Here is a 14857-nt window from a genome sequence, read left to right on the forward strand (position 1 = left end):
TAACCCACCCAGAACTAGCAATGCTCCCAGCATGAGGAAAGTCCTTAACACACCCAGCGATGCCAATGAGCTGACACTCTCAGAGCAAAGCGCTGGGGTCCCCAGCTCTGTTGCTCCACCTAACAGGCCCCTGTGCCAGGCAACAATGCTTTAAGAGTGATGAGGGTAGAAAGCGCCATCTACCCACTTGGGGAGATCACGGCCAACTGTGCTCTTATTGCACTCTGGCCTCAACAGCTCTGTCCTCCCTGTGGCAGACTAGGTTTCGATTTGTCAGCTGGGCAACCACACCACTCAACACCAATAAGAGTCTTTGGGCTTGACTCCTAGTTCTACATTCTCCTACCTGTGTAATATGACTCAAATGTTATTAAGACCCAGAGAGTGTCACACACTTGGTGGTAGAGGAGCGCTGGTCCATGCTGACGGAGCGGCGGAATGCTTCTCTCTGAGCGATGAGGGAACGTTTGGGGGACGTCTTAGGGCTGGTATCCGAGTCTGCACTGTCGTCGTCCCCCATGGCCTTAATGTAGCTGCCGCTGCGCATCCGTCTGCACGGGATTTCCCCTCCGCTGTCTGACACCCCCCCTCCACCCCAGTCATCTGAAGGAACCTGCCAGAGATGCACAGATCAGCAATGGTCAGTGAACTGTCCTGTCAAAACAGCACTGATAAGGACACAGTCAATAGCTTACACACTAAACCTGACAGCAGCATGGAGGTTACTATGCACTGTAGTAGAGGTACAAAACTGCATTAGCGTATTGTGGCGCTTCAATCTGGAGGTAGTGCTTCAACAGCATCATTGGTTTGAGATTTGTATAGTGGAACTGAATAATAATAATATACACCACTGCAATGTAAATGACCACTTTAGTCTTTAGCATTTTAAAGGCCTTAATGATGTGATAGTATTTGCGAACAAGTTACCAAATTCTACTACAAAACATTAATATTTACATCTCATAATGAACCATATTCTGTCCATGGAGTATTTCTGGCTTGTGCCCAGTGATTTCAGATGGGCTCTGGACCTGTCGCAACCCTGACCAGGAAGATAAAAACAGATACGGATGAATTGAATTAACCATACATTATAGCAGATTCATTACTGCACTTTAAAATATACCCAGTAGGTGGCAACAGTGTATTAATGGTGTATGACTAATGGGAATAAAACAAATGAACTGAACAAATGATCCATCATTATTATAATAAACATTTGTCAGTCTGATACCAATATGCAACATAATGTGTGAAGCATGGTATCCAAGTGTTTAATGATCACTGTATGCCTCATGCTTCCATGGTACATCAACCTCGTTTCTATCATTTTTTTTTTTTTTATCATCATCATCTGACCGTTTAAAAGGTTCACACACTGGAAATGTCTTTTTTTTTTTAAACAAAATTTTCCCCAAAAATGTACCTAAAAAAAACGTAGAGCCCTTTTTACCAACACCAAACTGGTTGTGATGGTAATGACACCTGGTGATGGTAAAGACAGGTTTTCAATTTCACCACCAGTATCTTTTTAACTGCTTGAAAATGAAAGGTAAATGCATTACTTCCTAAAACACATTTTCACTGGTTTAAATGAAAATTTGTAACGATAAAAAAGAGCCCACAACTAAAGAATCATGTATTTACAAAACATAACTGTGCATTGTTTGACAATCGCTAACCTGGAGTAAAATTAGAGAATTCATTATGCATCAATTTCTTTTTTGAGGAATCATCACACTGTACTTGTGAGGTCAGTGAATTACACCCAACTGTGTAGAATCACAAGCACAGGCCTTAGAGGCCAATGCAATCTTTTATTAAAGTTGTGGCTTATTGGACTCACAGCAGTGGGGCCAGTAAGACCCAACAGGGCCGTACTAAGGCAGGAAAACGGAAGCAGGCTGGATCTTCATAGCTCAATAATGTGAGCCTTGATTGCTTGCTGTGACGTAATGGTCCCTGCTGTACACTCACAGCTCCTATCGTATTGAAGAGCTAAGCCTCGGCTGAGCTGACGCACAGAGCTGCGAGATGTTTCACGCCGAAGCTGTGGGGCCCTAAACTGTTTCATTGACGCAGTTTCTTAATTGTTTTCATCATGAAACAATTAAAGTGAGAGAAGGGAAGAGGGAGCATGTCTAATCCAGGTTAGATATTGAGAAATTGTGGGTTAAAGTCCAGGTCTACTTCATATCTTCACTGTCTGAGCACAACACTGTGTGGCTGAAATGGTACAGTAATTTATGTATCCTTTACAAGAGAAGGAAAAAATGTTTGGTAAGTAAATTTAAACAATGTAAAGAACAACTGACATATTTATATTAAGCCAAAAAGTGAAACGTGCAAAAAAGAGTGACAGTAAAGATATATAAGATAAACACATCAAAAAGGCACTAGGCCATTGCCTCTTTTCCTCCACTATGAGCTCAGAGAGATTGCATTCCTTCTTTAGTGACTTGTAACTGTCAGAGAGGAGACAAAGCAGAGTTACAAGTACACACACACACTATTTCTGTGACTGACCAGTCATGGGGCACTTAAAGGTCATCGCTTTCAAGAGATGATTCAGCTTGATCTCTCTATTCATGCCCCCTACGCCGCTGCTCAGAAAAAATAGGCTCTCAAAAAGCTCCACCTCGCTTTACTGTCTTCAGTTCTTCAGTCCTGTCCATTGCTGCTTTCTTCCATTAGCAAAACAGGAGTTCATTTCTAGAAGTTTCTAGATACTTTTATGACTAATTTCTATCACTCTGTCCTTCCCCACTTAACTTCTACATCCTTCCAGCTCCATCTCTTCCATTACCACACTGTTCTCTTACTGCTGCTTTAAAGCCATTCTTATCATCTTGATGCATTTCATCTCCTCCCCTGCCTCTGCTAATTGCGACTCTTGCTGTTTGACTTTGTGCCAGGCACTGCTGCTGCCTCATTTTGGCCTGTTCTCAGATCAGATCAAAGCACTACTGTCCCACAACAAGACCCCATGTCTCTCTCTCTCTCTCTCTCTCTCTCTCTCTCTCTCTCTCTCAGGGGAGCTGAGTTGGCCCTAAGTGGGAGCAAATATCTGCTGAGCCCCTCATTTCAGAACCTGCTGCTCTGTCAGGAACTGTCACTGAAAACAGAACTTGCTAGGCCCTGTCATACCCTGATGCTCCTTATGGTGCTGCAGGGAGTGCTGGAAATGAACTGAGAGGAGAGCACAGGATTTTAATGACTTACAAAAAGAAAAATAGGACTTATCTCGGATTCCTGGAGACAAAGCAGATTTTCACATTGGCACACTGGATCTTGGGGAACTTCTAAATTAAGAAGTGTACACACAGATAACCATAACTTTAGCACCACTGACAGGTAAAGGAGAAAACACTAAAAGCAGGAAAAATGGGCAAGCGAAAAAATCTGAACAACTTTGACAAGGGTCAAATTGTGTCGACTAGATGACTGACTGGGTCAGAGCCTCAGAGGTTTCTGCTATGCAGAGCTCAGTATCTACCAAAATTGCTACAAGAAAGGACAACCGGTGAACTGGCGACAGGGCATGAGCACCTAATTGATCCATGTGATCCATGAAGGCCCCATTTAACAACTTACATAAAGGATCTGCTACTAACACCTCTGTGCCAAACACCACAGAACGCCTTCAGAGCTCTTGTGTGGTCCATGCCTCGAACGGTAAGATCTGTTGTGGCGGCACAAGTGGGACCTACTCAATATTAGGCAGGTGGTGTTAATCCTATGGAGGTACACTAGCCACCTATTAGACCAGGGTTTCTTAATCCCACCCTTGGTGGCCCGTAGCACTGCTCAGTACACACCTAATCCAGCTCGTCAAGTGACTATTGAGCCCTAATGAGATGGAGCAGGTGTGTTGAGGAAGGAACACTTGAAACTGTGCAGCTTGGTGGCTTGACAAGAGCAGGATTTAGAAAAACTGCACGAGGCCATAAGAGCTGTTAAATACAAGGCCATTTTTTTTTCATCACAAAACACATGATAACAAGTAACCATCTGATATGGATCTTGAATAAAATGGGAAACCACATTGGACACTACAGCAAATCTGTAAACTGTAAATGTGTTCATTTTATGACCACCTCTTACCATATAGGTGCACTTTGTAGTTTTATAATTACATACTGTAGTCCATGTGTCAGTATCACAAGACACTGTTGGCTGAATATTTCTGGTTACTGGTTAGACAGTAACAAGTTCTCAGTCCAGCTGTGACAGACTGGTTCTCAGTCCAGCTGTGACACTGTCACTGAAAGGTCCACCACCCAAATACTACCTGCTCTGTGGTGGTCAGTCCTGTGGGGTGCTGATCATTGAGGAACAGGACAAAAGGAGGCTAACAAAGTATGCAGAGAAACAGATGGACTACAGCCTGTTATTATAAAACTACATGGAGCTGCTAAAATGGGCCAAGATCATTCCAAACCAGGGGTGGTCATAATATTCTGATATGTTTGTGTATACGTCTATATGATAGGTGTCATTTGAATCATTTGGGAAGCAATTTGAGCTTTTGGGGGGAAATTTGAATATTTATAACTTTAATCTTAAAGGGATGGAAAGGTAGTTTTACAAACAGGTTTATTACTGATTTTGTCTACATCAAGCCCTGACTAGAGCTTGTACTGAGCATCTCTAAAATTACCAGTTGTCATCGACTGAAGTCCATGCATTTCACTGCTGTACTTATTTATTTATTTATTCCTTATGGCTCTACTTCATTAAAAAGTATTTATATTTTTTCTTACATTGACTTTCATTGCACTGCATTTTGATGTAGCATAATGATGTAACATAATGAAACAAGCACAATGCTCTGTTCAAAAGTATGAATATATAAAAGACATATAAAATATGTTAACTTTCCTATTCATTTAAAAGAGAATATGACATCACAGACATTCATATCTTCTGGCCTGGATTTCTCTATTTATGTTTGCTTTCAAGATTTAGAATGCTGTTTATCTGGGATACTGTTTCTGTAGAACTGCCAAGGTCAAGATTAATTAAAATGAATGGATGTGTCAATGCACATTCTTTCACACTAATGCACACACACACACACACACACTCTTGTTGCAGTTCTGTGCCTTTAGTGCATCTGTGTTCGTTCAGAAAGACCTCAGCTACAGCTCATGGATGGAGGAGTACAGGAGGTAGATGTGTAGGGGTTACATGCTGTTGCCGTAGAAACGCAACCCCTATGCAGGGCATCTGTTAGTAATGGGGATGGCGGTTATGAGAGGGGGAAGGGGCTCAGAGAAACTAAGCACTTCTCATTTAGCTTGGCTTCGGGACAGCCAAACTGATGCATGCTGGTGCGGGGGTATACACTGTATGTGTGTGTTGGTGCTTGTATAGGTTCATCATATAGAGGAGGAACTGTGTTCTCTGGAATGATGGTGCTCAGTCTATTACTTATTGATGAGCTGGAGAGTTGGGGATGAGGTGGGGTGATGATCATCCAACATTCTGATCTCTTTAATGGTCTGGAATGCAATCAATTTCTCACGCAATGCATCAAATCTATAAGAAGCTTTTTATTGGACAGTGGGGACAGTTGGTGTGGCGCAACAGATAACACCACTTCCTGCAAGTGAGCTACCACACCACTTGGGAGACTGGGGTTTGATTCCCGGTCTGGGTGCTGCGCTACACCAATAAGAATCCTTGGGTAAGACTCCTAACACTATATTGGCCCACCTCTGTAATATGAGTAACTTAAGTCGCTCTGGATAAAAGCGTCAGCTAAATGCCTTAAATTTAAATGTTACTTCAACAAAAGAAGGATAAACCCTTTTTCTGTTTTTGGGAAAAACAATGAAGGAGCAAGTGTCCCAATACTTTTGTCCATATAGTGTGTGATTCCAAACAAACCCTGGTGGGTTGCTCTGTTAGTTCGGTTTGTTAGGGAAGGTGTGAACACTGCCTTTCATATGGACCAAGACTGCCTGAGCAGGTGGGTCTTGGTCCATTACTAAACAGTGAGGTTCGTTTGAAGTATGAACACAATACCATTCATCTAAAAGGACCAAACGCAGAGTTGTGCATGAAAGCAGGACGCAAGGGTTACCATGTATAATTTTCTTGCTTCGACTGGACCAAGGGAACCGAACTACAAGTATAAACACCCATCGCTGTTAAAAGTTAAAAGATACAAAAAGTTAAAGTGCTTTAAGGAACCTCCAAGAAAAAGGTTTTTAGAAGAACAAGGTTTGTAGTCGGTGTTTGGTGCCATTTTGAGGAATAAGCTTTTATTAATTATTTAAAATTATTTAAAAATGACTTAATTAGAAATTAAGTGACTAGTTTATTGTTTGTTGTTAAAGGTTATTACAACTTTAATAGTACACATTCGAGGAGACAGCTGCTCCTGCAAAACTTTTAATTGTGATTGGTTTGGCAGCTTTTAATTATTATTTGTTTTATGCAGACTGTTTGACCTCTACAATTGGCAAGACCACTATAATTGTGTAAGGGCCCCAGTACAAGCAGCAAACTGCACTGTTAAAAGTATTCCTAATCCTTGAGGAACTTTTGGAGCCTCTTCAACTTTAGAAGAAACGTTTTTAGAAGAAAAAGGTTCCATGAAGGTTCCTCAGAGCACATTAAGAGATCCCTCCACAGTTTCATATTGAAATCTGAAATCTAAAAATGGCCTACAGGGAAGTTAGATCTCAGTGCGGTTGTGTGTGTGTAAGTTCTGATAAAGTTCTGATAGACAGATGTATGTATGTTTAGCACTCATTACGGGGTGAAAAGGCCACAGGTTCATTGTTGTTTGTCTTGTCTCTCCTGGTACTGTTTGTCATACAGGACTGAAAGAGGTTTAAAAAAGGCATCTGACTTCGATTCCTCTGAGAAACAAGCGATAACAAAAATAATCATCAAGTCTTCCTTCTGCAATGAGAAACTGTCACTCAGAGCTGCTCAGAGAGCCTGTTTCTGAATACAGATTAATGCTTTTTGTCAGGAAAGCGAATCTGCAAGTCAGTGAGAGCAGCAGGGTGCATGTGCATTGGCCTCCACATGAATATTCAGATTGCCAAAGCTGAGCTGGGGTTACTGTTTTGACTAAGGGTCTTGTCAGCACAATGTAAAGATGGTTGTAAAAATTGTAGAGGGGTGTCTACCTTTCTTACACTCTCACTCAAGCACACATGCAGAAACTTGCCTGTAGGTAGTGGAGGTTGCGCTCCTTCAGCTTGTTATCCAAAGGAACCAGGGCCTTCTCGTAACCGGTCACTCCAGTCCCAGCTCCTCCACTCCGAGAAGAGGCAGGATACACTTCTCTGGCCTGGCTGACCGTCATGGCTGACCAGGTGCTCCTCTTTAAAGAGTGACCCCCATCTCCTGCCCTGGCCATGGTTGTGCAAGCAAGGCACTCTCCAGGAGGTGGCCCTTTGGCCTTCTTCAGGGTCAGCTCCTGAATGGCTGCATCCAGGGTCTCATGGCCTGCGGGGTATCCTCGTCCTCCTCGACCCCCTGGGACTAAGAAGCTGCTGTCGCTGTCCAGGTTGTCATCGGAGCTCCACCAGCCAGCTGTCTTGCTGCGGTGGCGTGAGCTGTGCCGGGACTCATGCCGCGAGTCTCCACTCTTGCTGCGCTCCCTGCTCTTATTGCGACGGGCTGAGCGGGACTGGTGCGTGCCCGGGTGGTGGTGCCCACCACCCTCCTCACCGCCGCTGCGATGACCCCTGTCCCGATCACGGTACTCCCCCCCTCCTCCACGTGTCCCATTGAACTCCCGCTTGGATGGTGCTTCGAGCGAGTGGGACTTGGCAAAGAGGCGCTGCACAGAGTTCACTAGATGACGGATACGGCTGGGGCTCTCGCTGCGTTGCTCCCCGCTGGCTGTGCGCTGGTACTGCAGCGTGTGGAAACCATCTGGGTGGAAGGGCAACTGCTTCTCAAACTGGTCCAGAAGGCTGGGTGGGATACGGTGCATCTTGGGGTGCCCGTGTCCATGGCCGGCCGAGGACAGGCACTCCTCGCACGAGTCATAGGGCTGTTGTTGCTGAGGTGCATGCGAGCGTGGGAAGGTGCCTCCACCAGAGGGGGGCAGCGCCAGAGGCTCCGGTGGCCCGCCAGGAGGATAGTAGGGGTGGTCATTGTGCCCCTGATAATGATCTGGGTGGTGCATGTAGTCACGCATTGCAGCATCGCAGTCCTCGGGCATGCAGTGGCATGGCCCAGAGGAGTGCTGAGACAGGCTGCGACTGACCTGGTAACTCTTCGTGCCCGGGCCATGGTGGGCCGCCCGGGCCGAGAGGGGGCGCTGTGGGCGCGACAGGGCTGCGCCGGAGTCAGCTAGACAGAAAGAAAGAAAAAAAATACATGGTTAGTTAGACAGTATTAGACTAGATCTGCAAGCTTGCATTGCATTCCGATTCTGTAAATGAAAGATCCACCACTCCTAGACTTCCACTCCACACTTGCCCTTGAGGCATTTCTGCCATTTCCAGATTTCAAAAGAGTAAAAAAGAGTAATATCTACCAAGAGCTTCCTACACCCCACATCAGATTCCTTGGAGACAATCTACAAAAATGTAGACTTCAGGTAGTGCCTTTTTTAGTGCAAGTACTGCGAGTAAAACATGATCTACTGCAGGCAGTAGCATATTGTGTCTGTACACCATACCTAGACTCTCAAGCTCAGAAGACAAACACAGCAAAATCTGTCTAAAGTACCATCAGTGCCTCTCCAAAGAGCACAGATTTCATGCCATAGCATAGCGGGTCACACTTCAGAATGGCCATGCACCAGATTTGTCTGTGTGGGTTCCACAATGACAACAGCACAAGCCCCACACCCCCTCCCCACCCCCCCACCCCGACCACCAGAAAATACTATCTATAAGTCCATAGTGTCTATATGAGTAATAATCAAACCCACTCGGCTTCCCTACACTCTTACTCAGCTGTTCTAGTGATTCCCTAAGCTTCTCTAATCTGTTTGCTTCAGACATTCCATGAAAAGCATACATCTCAGAGTGTAGCAGGCTGTACTTAGAACGGTTTGCTTATGATTTACATACAATTACTGATATATAATAGTGATTACTTATTCTACCTTCTGAGATACATATGGACAGCCCCATCAACCATACCAATATACTTTCAGCTAACCTGAAATAGCCACATGTGATCATTTTACGATGCTGATTGCTGCTAGTTTTGGTAAACTCCACTGATTCTAAAATAAATGTAGTTGTTAAATTTAGATTGGTCTCTTGTTACTAGGTACTATAAGTACCTTTTATTATGCAGATTTATCTAGAGGCAAAATTCAGGAGGGTGAAGTCAACAAGAAAAAGAAATGGAACTAGGAGTTGGAGCCCAGAATCTCTAATGAGACAAGGCAGGCCTGATGTGAACCAAGAATTACTGTGCTAACATTTCTCTCCAAAACATGACTCTTCCTGCGAGCACAAACACTCGCTACTGTAAACAAATCCACCTGTCACCGAGTTTCTACCTGCTCCCCTCACTGGATTCATATTTCCCAAAGAAAAAGCACCTGTGTGCAGGCTTTTGTGTGGGTGTTTTCAAGTTCACATAACACTCATATTTTTCATAGAATTTAGACAAATTGTAAGGCATTGAAGTGCACTGCACAAAATTGATGACAGTCTTGGTTAACAGGCCTTCCAGACAGTTCATTTCTTACGAATATGTTACATAACACATTTTAACAGCAGAGTAAAACACATGACGGCCTACAACGTGATTTACATTACAAAGCCTTGTTGAGAGAGGAGAGCGAATCACACTTTTATTTGTGTAGAGTAGCAGTTGACCCTGAGCGCAGCTGACTACAGATAGGCTTGCACTCTGCAAGTACGGCCTTCATCTCAGCATGCCTGAGCTGCACTCATTCATCTGCTGGAGTGAGTCATCCCACTACCTCTATCAACTGACACTAACTCATTTAGGACAGCAGAGCATGCCGTTCCACTAATTCTGCCCATAGCCTGTTTCATGTCCATCATGCCCAACTCTGCCAACTGTCCTGCAACCGCTTTTGCTTCTGGTCCAAAAACAAACGCTAAACACTAAAATGAAGGAGAATGGTGAATTGTACTTTTCAATTGCAGGCCACATGTTGTGGAGAATATATGGTGTAGAGCAAGTGGAGAAATTGTAGGATAGTGGACGAATGGACTAAATTGAGTTCTGGGTTGCTTCTGATTTACATTGGAAGACACCAACCTTGAAATATAAGGTTGAGAGGTTCAAAGTCTTTGACTTTTTGATTGGTGCGCACAGGGTAAGAAAGCTCTGCATAAACGAGATGGGAGTCGCTACTTGATGTACGACCTGCCATCATCTCCAAAAAAGTGTGCTGTTAGAGTATTAGAGGATGATAAACAATCACATAATCCACTTATAGTAATACTTTACATTACGGCTCATTTTACAAAAGGTAAAAGGCACCAAAATCTTTACTGACGCTGGAGCACATTGACTTGGCACATTCAGACATGACGAAAACCACTGAGAAACTTCATATATATATATATATATATATATATATATATATATATATATATATATATATATATATATATATATATATATATATATTACCCCACCTCCTCATGTAAAACTAATCTTTAGGGCTTTAAATGTAGAGTACATAAAACAGCTCCAGTCTAATACTATCTATAACCCATATCATGTATATAAAGAAATTAAAATAATATATAATATAATTTCTTAATGAACAAGAATTGTTCTAGTTCCTAAATTGGGATCAATGTGACAATATTCCTTGCAAACTAACATCAAAACATATTTAACAAAAACGTTTCTAAGGGGAGCAACTTGTATTTACTTACTAGCGCCAAATGTTTTGTTGTAAACATTAGAAATCACCCATGTTTGGTTACACTATACATTATATGTCCAAATGTTTGCGGACACCCCTTCTAATAAATGCATTTAGCTTTCATACTTTAAGTATGACACTGATGTGCAAATGCACACACACAGCTTGTCCAGTCCCTGTTCGACAAATACAATAGCACTCTCTGGAGCAGACCAACATGAACCTATTGGCACCATGCTTAAGGCTTAAAGGCTAAAGGAGTATAAAGACCCCAGCATTGAGCTGTGGAACTGTGGAATGATGGTGCTCCAACCAATACGTTTGATATGAGCTGGGGAGTTGGGGATGAGGTGGAGTGGTGATCATCCAACATCCTAACCTCACTAATGCTTTTGTCCCTGAATACATTTAAACCCTCACAGCAATCTCCGAAATCTAGTAGAAAGCCTTCCCTGGACAGTACTAGAGGCAGTTACTCCAACAAAAGTAGGATAAACTTTTTTTCTATATTTATTATTATCTCAGAAGAAACAGTGAATGAGCAGGTGTCCCAATATTTTTGTCCATTAATTGTATGTAGCAATTAGCTACAAATAGCAAAAGTGTCAATAGTGATAGCAACACATTCAAAAGTCCATTACATTGCTGCTCATGGTAGTGGCATCGGTTCTCAGCTAAAAACTACAGAGGGCAACATTCATACATGACATGAGCTATGTTTCAATGTAGTCCTCCTCAGCGGCAGCGCTTAAAAGGTCGAGCTTGTCAGACGTAGCAACATTAATCAAAGGGCGGTAGGGCTTAGCGAAGGGTCAATTCATATTATCTATATAAATCTTGTGAGGACACGTGTGTGGTGGAAGAATATGCAGGTCTCTGGACAAATGTAGGCTTGCCCCGTGCAAGCAGGTCTCTTGTAAAGGGCAAGAAATAAGTATACGTACAATGTGTCTGCTATGTGCATAACTGTCACTCTTGCAATAGTAACAGATAGACTGGCATGCCAGAACAGAGGAAATGGTATGTTTAAAATAAAATACACTGAAAAATTCATTAACACTTGATGTAGTGACCAGCAGAATGATTAAACATAGTGCAGATAGGCATGAATCAGCTAAAAGATGCGAATGTGAATTAATAACCATGCTTGTAAATCTTGTTTTCCTCACAGAATTACAGATGCACAGTCAGAATCAGGCCATTTTTACTTCAAACAAGCAGCCCTATATAACAAGGCTAACAGAAAGTTCTGTAAATGTGCTAATGTGCTAATGTATTTATTCATTTAGTGTAGGCAGCATGAGCTTCTCCTTAAAACAAAGGTGGTAAATAAAATATCATGACTGATGCATCTCAACTGGGAAAAAATATGTTGTTCACCTGCCTGCTATATTTATTAATGTCATGTAATTTCACTAGTTATAAAGTTTACAAACTCAGCAGGGAGGAGAAGATGAGGTGTGTAAACTAAACATCATGTTTCTTGAGAGATGGAGATACCGTTGCCATTTTATAAGGCACACCTACTGCACTTTGTAAGTATGCTCACTTATCATTGTAATATCTGGAACACCTACAATAAAGGCTCATTTCACAGGTACACAATTACTAGCAGCTGGTGTAGCATATTGGGTTACAACACCGCCCTCCCTGTGGCACACTAGAGTTTAATTCCCTGGCAGGTACTCACACCATGCAACACCAATAAGAGCCCTTGGATAGGAATATCAGTCAAATGCCATAAATATGGAAGCCCATTTCTATGATGTCCCCTCGCACAACCTAAAATAAAGCCCTAATAAAAGAGTGATTTTTAGGATTTAGTGCCAAAACAAACAGTTAAATTAAAAATCTCTTAAAAGGAACTGACTCACACTATGTAATGTTCTTTTTCATGTGATTCTAAATCAAATGTAGAAAAAATATTTTAAAAAAATTGGCCCCATTGACTGACATTACATTTGAGTAGACTATTAAAAGTTCAAAAAACTACAAAACATTTATTAGCATAAACTTATTTTTATAAAAAATACACTATATATAAGTATTTGGCCCAAAATTAAGGGTATTACAAAACCGTTAATCATGCTTTTGTTGGAGTAACTGTCTCTACTGTCCAGGCTAGATTTTGAATCATTGTTGTGAGGATTTGATTGCATTTAGCCACAAGAACGTTAGTGAAGTCAGGATGTTGGATGGTCAACACCCCACCCCATCCCCAACTTCATATCCCTCTAGCCCACACCTGACATTAGTCATGACATTAGTCTGCTCCTATTCTATCGGCAGCACTTCCATACAGGGACTAGACAAGCTGTGTGTGTGCATTTGCACATCTGCGTCAGCAATGGTTGCAAGTAGCTGAATATATTCAGTAAAAGGGGTGTCCATAAACATTTGGACAAATGTAGTGTATGTTTATTTTTCTAAAATGATCTATGTTTTATATGAATATTGCAGGATTCTCTGTTGTCCCTCAGTCCCTCACTCAACCCAGCAACACTGTAATTTCTCTCCCTGTTAAAAATAATGGTTTGATCCTTCTGACATCATTTTGAGGAAATGACATCATCAAAGCCTTTTGTCTGCATGCTTCAAACAGGAATAACTTGACATACACTCGTATATATAAATAAATAAAAGTGCTACAAAGGGTTCTCTGAGAGATGCTGTAAAAGAACCGTTTTTGGTTCCATAAATTGTTTTGGTAAAATAAACGAATGTAAATGTAAACCAATTTAGAAGGACTATTACACAGAATACTAGTTCTTCATGGAACCACAATGGTTCTTTTCCATTCTGTACAATAGCGTTAGCTAGTATAGAAAGGCAATAGGTTTTTTTTAGCCCAAAATCATCAACCCTGTCACACTGAAGGGTTGTTACAGAGTTGACTGCTTGTCACTTTTTCGTCTTTACAAAGGGCACTCATTCCTGAGAATGCCTCAAAAGTACCTACTAAACCTGGCACCTCAGCAGTGTACACAGGATATTAGATAGCAGGCAAGAGGGGTTTCGAGCGAGGCCTTCCACCATCCTTCTTATTTCATCATGTTTCATAACTAATGGTGATTATCACTGCTCTTTTCAGAGTGGCTGGCTCAAGAGGGCTGGATGATTGCTGACAGAAGCATAGGGGATCAGTAAATAGAGCACAGCCTGTTAGTGAGCACTGCTAGCCAGCATCCGGAGCACAGGGACCACTCCATCATGCAAAGCCTGACATCTCAAAGCTCCCAGTAACAGAGGTGTGCCTTTTCCCCATTATTAAGTACTTAGTATATGTGTGTGTGTGTGTGTGTGTGTGTGTGTGTGTGTGTGTGTGTGTGTGTGTGCAAGAGGGAGGGAAAGAGGCACAGGAAGTTGAGCAGTGCTGTCACACCTCATGGCTTGAATAACACAGTGTCTGATGTGTATGTAATTTAGAAGAGGCTGCTGTCAGTCATTGTCTCTCAGCATTCCTTCAAGTGCCACTCGTCTGCACCTCTCGCTGTCACACAGCATCACACCTCAGTCACTCGCAGGCAACGATGAAAATGGAGATTAGTGAGAAGAGAGGAGTGGAAGAGGCAGAGGCATCAAAAGCGATCGCCCATCCCCCCTCCTGTTTTTCTCCTCCAGCTCAGAGACACCTCTCAAACGTCTTCCAGCAGTCTCTCTCTCTCTCTCTCTCTCTCTCTCTCTCTCTCTTTTACTCCTTCTGTGCCTCCCTCGCTCTCTCTGGATCCTTGCCTGTGACCTACTTCTTTCACTCTAGTTTAGAAGGCAGCCTGAACGTCTGTCTATTGCAGCACCTGTCTGTCTGATTAGCAGTATGTCTCGCTCTCTTTTTCTCTACTCTTCTTCACGTTGTCTCTCTGATGCTGGCATGTTGATATTCCTCTGCCTTTCTGTCTGAATGCTTGTAGTAGAAGTCCAGCCATAACCACTCAATTACATTTATGGCATTTGGCTGACAATTGTATTCAGAGTAACTGATATTTGAATCAAGTTACAGACAGGCTGATT

The 14857-nt window shown here is 42.5% G+C and overlaps 1 protein-coding gene across 1 annotated transcript in view; it reads right to left on the reverse strand.

Annotated features, from left to right (window-relative positions):
* dlgap3 (discs, large (Drosophila) homolog-associated protein 3) overlaps positions 1-14857 on the reverse strand; it is a 191714-nt gene that overhangs the window by 18404 nt on the left and 158453 nt on the right. Inside the window, exons 4-5 of the mRNA XM_072676046.1 lie at positions 7193-8328; positions 396-613 (exon numbers count right to left, since the gene is read on the reverse strand). Coding sequence (XP_072532147.1) covers positions 396-613; positions 7193-8197 — 1223 coding nt within the window. The 5' untranslated portion in view covers positions 8198-8328. The remainder of the gene's footprint in view (positions 1-395; positions 614-7192; positions 8329-14857) is intronic.

This window comes from Salminus brasiliensis, chromosome 3 (genome assembly GCF_030463535.1).
Source record: "Salminus brasiliensis chromosome 3, fSalBra1.hap2, whole genome shotgun sequence".
Taxonomy (NCBI): domain Eukaryota; kingdom Metazoa; phylum Chordata; class Actinopteri; order Characiformes; family Bryconidae; genus Salminus; species Salminus brasiliensis.